This window comes from Tachyglossus aculeatus, chromosome 8 (assembly GCF_015852505.1).
Source record: "Tachyglossus aculeatus isolate mTacAcu1 chromosome 8, mTacAcu1.pri, whole genome shotgun sequence".
In the NCBI taxonomy this organism is placed as follows: Eukaryota; Metazoa; Chordata; class Mammalia; order Monotremata; family Tachyglossidae; genus Tachyglossus; species Tachyglossus aculeatus.
The window spans coordinates 32,324,964-32,330,963 of NC_052073.1; the positions used below are offsets into that span (position 1 = coordinate 32,324,964).

General features: G+C 55.2%; 1 protein-coding gene across 1 annotated transcript in view; it reads left to right on the forward strand.

The window, feature by feature from the left end:
- SNTA1 (syntrophin alpha 1) overlaps positions 1 to 4,279 on the forward strand; it is a 52,177-nt gene extending 47,898 nt beyond the window's left edge. The window contains exons 6-8 of the mRNA XM_038750042.1: positions 1,050 to 1,246; positions 2,292 to 2,479; positions 4,047 to 4,279. Of these exons, the coding sequence (XP_038605970.1) occupies positions 1,050 to 1,246; positions 2,292 to 2,479; positions 4,047 to 4,139 (478 nt within the window). The 3' untranslated portion in view covers positions 4,140 to 4,279. The remainder of the gene's footprint in view (positions 1 to 1,049; positions 1,247 to 2,291; positions 2,480 to 4,046) is intronic.
- Positions 4,280 to 6,000: the final 1,721 nt, after the last annotated feature.

The window sequence follows — 6,000 nt, forward strand, 5'->3', positions numbered from 1 at the left end:
TCAGGAGAAGCCGTCATTCACTCATTCAGTCGTATTTATTGAGCACCTACTGTGTGCAGAGCACTGTACTAAGCACTTGGGAAAGTACAATGCAGCATCGTCGCCACCCGGGAGCCCCTACCCTGACCTGGGAGACTACGTTCCCTCCATCTCCCTTCCCCGGGGGCACTGCTGCCCTGGGCAATCAATCAGTTGTATTTCTTGAGCGCTTACTGTGTGCAGAGCACTGTACTAAGCGCTTGAGAGAGTACAGTATAACAGAATTGGTAGACACGTTCCTTGCCTACAGTGAGTTTACGGCCAAGACACGGTGAGAGACGCTAATATAAATAATTACTTACAGATATAAGGGAGCAAATATCCCCTCCAGCCTTACCTCCTTCCCCTCCCCACAGCACCTGTATATATGTTTGTACGTATTTATTACTCTATTTACTTTATTTGTACATATTTATTCTATTTATTTTATTTTGTTAGTATGTTTTGTTTTGTTCTCTGTCTCCCCCTTCTAGACTGTGAGCCCACTGTTGGGTAGGGACCATCTTTATATTTTGCCAACTTGTACTTCCCAAGCGCTTAGTACAGTGCTGTGCACACAGTAAGCGCTCAATAAATACAATTGAATGAATGAATGAATGAAATCCCAGTTCAAGAGCGATGCAGAAGAGAGAAATAAGAAATGAGGGCTTAATCAGGGAAGGCTTCTTGGAAGGCTTTGAAAGTGGGGAGAATGATCATCCATCGGATATGAAGAGGGAGGGCGTTCGGGGCGGCTGGGTCCCTGCCCTTCCCTCCCTACAGTCAATCAATCGTATTTATTGAGCGCTTACTGTGTGCAGAGCACTGTACTAAGCGCTTGGGAAGTACAAGTTGGCAACATATAGAGACAGTCCCTACCCAACAGTGGGCTCACAGTCTAAAAGGGGGAAGACAGACCACAGAGGGAGAGGGGGAAGACAGGGGGAGAGATAGCCAGGGGGTGGGGGGACAGGGTTGGTTCTGCAACCCCGGGGGAGTCCCTCCATCCTCCTTTTCCCCCCACTTCGCAGACTGGTGCACTCCGGCCCCTCCAAGGGTTCGGCCCCCTACGACTCGGAGCTGTCCTTCGCCCTGCGCACGGGCACCCAGAAGGGCGTGGGGACGCACCTGTTCAGCGTGGAGTCGCCGCGAGACCTGGCCACGTGGACCCGGATGCTGGTGGACGGCTGCCATAGCGCCGCCGAGTTCATCCAGGAGGTCTCCACAGGTCCGGGCGAGGGGCCGTGGTCACGGGGAAGGGGCACCGCCAGGAGGGAAAGGAGGAAGGGGCGGCGGCAGGGGGAAGAGTGGGCCCCGATGCTGACCACCTCCTCAGGAGGGGCCGTGAGAAACGAGCCACTGTGACCCCAGCCTTCAGGCGGGACAGGGGTTTGGCGTTCCAGGGCATCCAGAGAAGCAGCGTGGCTCAGTGGAAAAGAGCACGGGCTTTGGAGTCAGAGGTCATGAGTTCAAATAATAATAATAATGATGGCATTTATAAAGCGCTTATTATGTGCAAAGCACTGTTCTAAGCGCTGGACTCCCAGCTCTGCCAATTGTCAGCTGTGTGACTTTGGGCAAGTCACTTCACTTCTCTGGGCCTCATCTGTAAAATGGGGATTAAGACCGTGAGCCCCCCGTGGGACAACCTGATCACCTTGTAACCTCCCCAGCGCTTAGAACAGTGCTTTGCACGTAGTAAGCGCTTAGTAAATGCCATTATTATTGTATCCACCCCTTCTGGACACTGCTGCTGAGTCAGGCCCCCCTAAGTAATAATAATAACGATAATAATTACGGTGCTTGATACGTGTTTACTGTGTGACGAGCGCGGTTCTAAGCCCTGGGGTAGATGCAAGTTAATCGGGTCGGACATAGTTCCCGTCCCACATGGGGCTCATGGTCTTCATCCCCACTTTACAGATGAGGTAACTGAGACCTAGAGAAGCAAATTGACTTGCCCAAGGTCACCCGGCAGACCTGTGGCAGAGGCGGGATTAGAACCCGGGTCCTTCCGACTCCCGGATTCATGTTCTGTTCACTAGGCCGGGCTGCTTCCCCTGAGCACCAAGGAGAGGGGCTGCCCTCCTTCCCTTCCCGCTGTCCTTCCCTTCCATCGTGGGAGGCCTTGCCCATCACTATCCCCCGCAGGATCTGGTCCGGAGCCCCCCCCGGAGAGCCCTGAGTGGTCCTGCAGGGGAAGTGGGGTGGCAGGCGTGGGGGCGGAGGGGGTCATTTGAACTCCGCTCCCGCCCGATGCTTCTTGCTTTCAGCCTGCACGTGGAACGGGAGGGACTGCAGCCTGTCCATCCACATCGACAAGGGTTTCACCCTGTTCGCCCTGGAGCCGGGCCCAACGCGGGCTGTCCTGCTGCAGCGGCCCTTTGAGAAGCTGCAGATGTCCTCTGACGACGGGGCCAAGATGCTGTTCCTGGACTTCGGGGGTGCCGAGGGCGAGATCGTGAGTGGCCGTCGCTTTCTCGCCAGGCGGGCCGGCTGGGGACGCCCCGGGTACCCCAGCCGTGGTTCCAGAACCGGCCGGCTCCGTTAGACGGCAGTGATGACTTTGGGGCCTCCACTTTTCTGCTTTTGTGGCACCGAGAGCTCGAGGAACCACCTCCTTTCCAGCGCCCGCCCCTCCTATTTCTCTGTGCCCTGCTTTCATTCTCCTCTTTCTCCTCCTCCCTGTTCTCTCCCCATCCCTGTCTCCCCTGGGAGTTCCTTGGGAAGCATCTCCTTGTGTTTCTCTCCTGCTAGGCTGGGGAAGCTGTACCACCCATTTTGCGCTAGACCCCTCCTACCTGTGCGTTCTGCATCTGCCCATGGCAGAAAGGGGTACCTCTGAGCCCAGTGCCCCAGTTTAGGGATGGTCTTTTAACATGGGCAATTTCTCCCTAGCAGAATCATCTTCCCCAAGTCCCGACTGCTCAAAACCAGGCCCATGGGCCTCCAGAATAGGAGCAGATGCTATTTGGGGAGCCAAGAGGCAGATCCTTAGGCCTTTCCTGGAGTGGAGATTCCCTGGGAGGACCGTGATCTCAGGGAATAAGGACTGTGGAGAGCAGAAAGGGGCTGGCTCTTCTAGACTGTGAGCCCGTTGTTGGGTAGGGGCCGTCTCTATATGTTGCCAACTTGTACTTCCCAAGCGCTTAGTACAGTGCTCTGCACACAGTAGGCGCTCAATAAATATGATTGAATGAATGAATGAATGGCTCTGGAGTGGGGAGTACCACCATCCAATTCGGCCACTTCCAAGGGTTGCGATTTAAGACAGATCGCTTCTTTTTTCCGGGCCTCAGTTTCATCCCTTGTGTATCATGGATGAAAATATGCCCCGCCTCCCCCCAGGGAGGTTGGGAGGATGCTTGGGTTCCTTGAGCGGAAAGGTGCTCTCAAAACACAGGGCGTGGCTTTCCCAGCCTCCTGCCCCCAGCCAGAATAATAGTAATAATAATAATGGCATTTATTAAGCGCTTACTATGTGCAGAGCACTGTTCTAAGCACTGGGGAGGTTACAGTGTGATCAGGCTGTCCCACGGCGGGCTCACAGTCTTAATCCCCGTTTTACAGATGAGGTAACTGAGGCCCAGAGAAGTTCAGGGACTTGCCCAAAGTCACACAGCTGACAACTGGCGGAGCTGGGATTTGAACCCCTGACCTCTGAACTCCAAAGCCCGGGCTCTTTCCACTGAGCCACGCTGCTTCTCTAAGAAACTGAGGCGGCACTGAGGCAAACTGAGGTGGCACTGTCGATAATAATGATGGCATTTATTAAGCGCTTACTATGTGCAAAGCGCTGTTCTAAGCGCTGGGGAGGTTACGACCCTGCCTAGGCGTCACCAGTCTCCGGTCTCCAGGCTGAGGCTGAGCCAGCGAAGCCCTCCATAGCCGGACCTGGGAGAGGGTGCCAGCCACTGGCATCGCCCTGCCCGGAATTGTGTGGCAAGGCCTGGGGTAGGCGGCCCTCTCCCACCCGCCCCGCCGGCCCCTGGCCATCTCCCGACTCACTTCTCTTTTGACTTTTGCAGCAACTGGACCTCCACTCCTGCCCCAAAACCCTAGTCTTCATCATCCACTCATTCCTGTCGGCCAAAGTCACTCGCCTGGGCCTGCTGGCCTAGAGGCGTGGAGCAGGAGTTGAGGGAGGAAGAGGGAGGACACGGAGACCCCAGGAGACGGCTGCATACCCCTCCCCGAGCCCCCAGCCCCTTTCCAGGGGACGGAGAGGAGCGGAGCAGGGGCAATCACAGCCCTGGGCAAGGAGCCCGCCCGAGCCACTACCTGTCAAGGAGGACTTCCCCAACCACTGCCAGGGGAGCCCAGGGCTGGGGCTGACCTCAAAATGAAGCCAGCCTGCGGACCCCCCTCCGTCACATGTCCCTGCCTCCACCGGACAGCCCGAGGCCCTGGAGATTCCCAACCCAACCTTCCCCGGACCACCACCATAAGAGTGCCTTGCAAAGTCAATATTTTTGGTACGAAGAAGCACATTTTTATCAGCGTTTCTATTTACGCGAGCCAGGGGAGGAACCAGCCTTGCGGGGAGAGAGGCGGTCAGTGAGGAGCCTGCCCCTTCGGCGAGGTACCCAGAGAAACCCGCTGAGCGCCCCGGGAGGGCGGAGCCCGTTCTGAGTTCGAGCCAGTGAGGACTTGTGAGCCAGGAGCATTGAGGGAGCGGGCTGAGCCGCCCGACCCCGTAGCTCCTTAGAGACGCATCGTGGACAGCAGCTGGAGACCGATGGCTTCGATGGTTCGCTGGGCTCCTCGGGTGACCTCTGGACCTTCCCCTACTTGGGCAGAAACTGGATCCCTCCGGGACCCCGGAGGAAGGAGCCTTCCCTGTTTTCCAAATCCAAAATCTGTGCCTGGAATCCTCTTTCCTTTTCCCCCGTTTTGATTCCGTCCGTTTTTCTCGCCGTGAAATAAAGGCAGTGAGCTCTCATTGCGGAGGTCAGTGTGTGCGGCGGGTGGGTGTGTCTGGCAGGATGACAGCGGGTGGGAACGGAACAGCAGCTCCCAGTCCTTGGCTGCCTCCATCTCTTCTTGGCAAGACTGTGAGCCCCCCGTGGGCCAACCTGATCACCTTGTAACCTCCCCAGCGCTTAGAACAGTGCTTTGCACATAGTAAGCGCTTAATAAATCCATCATCATTATTATTATTATTATTCTTGGGAGAGAGTGAGGCCGGGTCCACGGCCCAGAGGGAAGGGAGGTCGTGCTTGGCACATAGTAAGTGCCTAACAAATGCCATCATCATCGTTATTATTATCCGCCCCCATCTCCCGGGACCCCAGGAGGGACGGAGGCAGACTTTGCTCTCCTCCCTCTATAGCAGTTTCTCCAACTCTGGGTCCCTCTGACAATAGGACTCACCAAGGAGAATGTTAGTTTGGCCGAGGCGGTTTTCATTCAATCAGCTGTATTTACTGAGCACGTACTTTTTTTATGGCATTTGTTAAGCATTTACTCTGTGCCAAGCACTGTTCTAAGCACTGGGGTACACACAAGATGATCAAGTTGCCCCACGTGGGGCTTACAGTTGTAATCCCCATTTTCCAGATGAGGGAACTGAGGCCCGGAGAAGTGAAGTGACCTGCCCAAAGTCACACAGCTGACAAGTGGCAGAGCTGGGATTAGAATCCACGACCTCCGACTCCCAAGCCCGGGCTCTTGTCATTAAATTAAAAAAAAATGATGGCATTTGTTAAGCGCTTACTATGTGCCAAGCAGTGTTCCAAGCGCTGGGGTACACACAAGATGATCAAGTTGTCCCACGTGGGGCTTACAGTTGTAATCCCCATTTTCCAGATGAGGGAACTGAGGCCCGGAGAAGTGAAGTGACCTGCCCAAAGTCACACAGCTGACAAGTGGCAGAGCTGGGATTAGAATCCACGACCTCCGACTCCCAAGCCTGAGCTCTTGTCGTTAAATTAAAAAAAAAATGATGGCATTTGTTAAGCGCTTACTATGTGCCAAGCACTG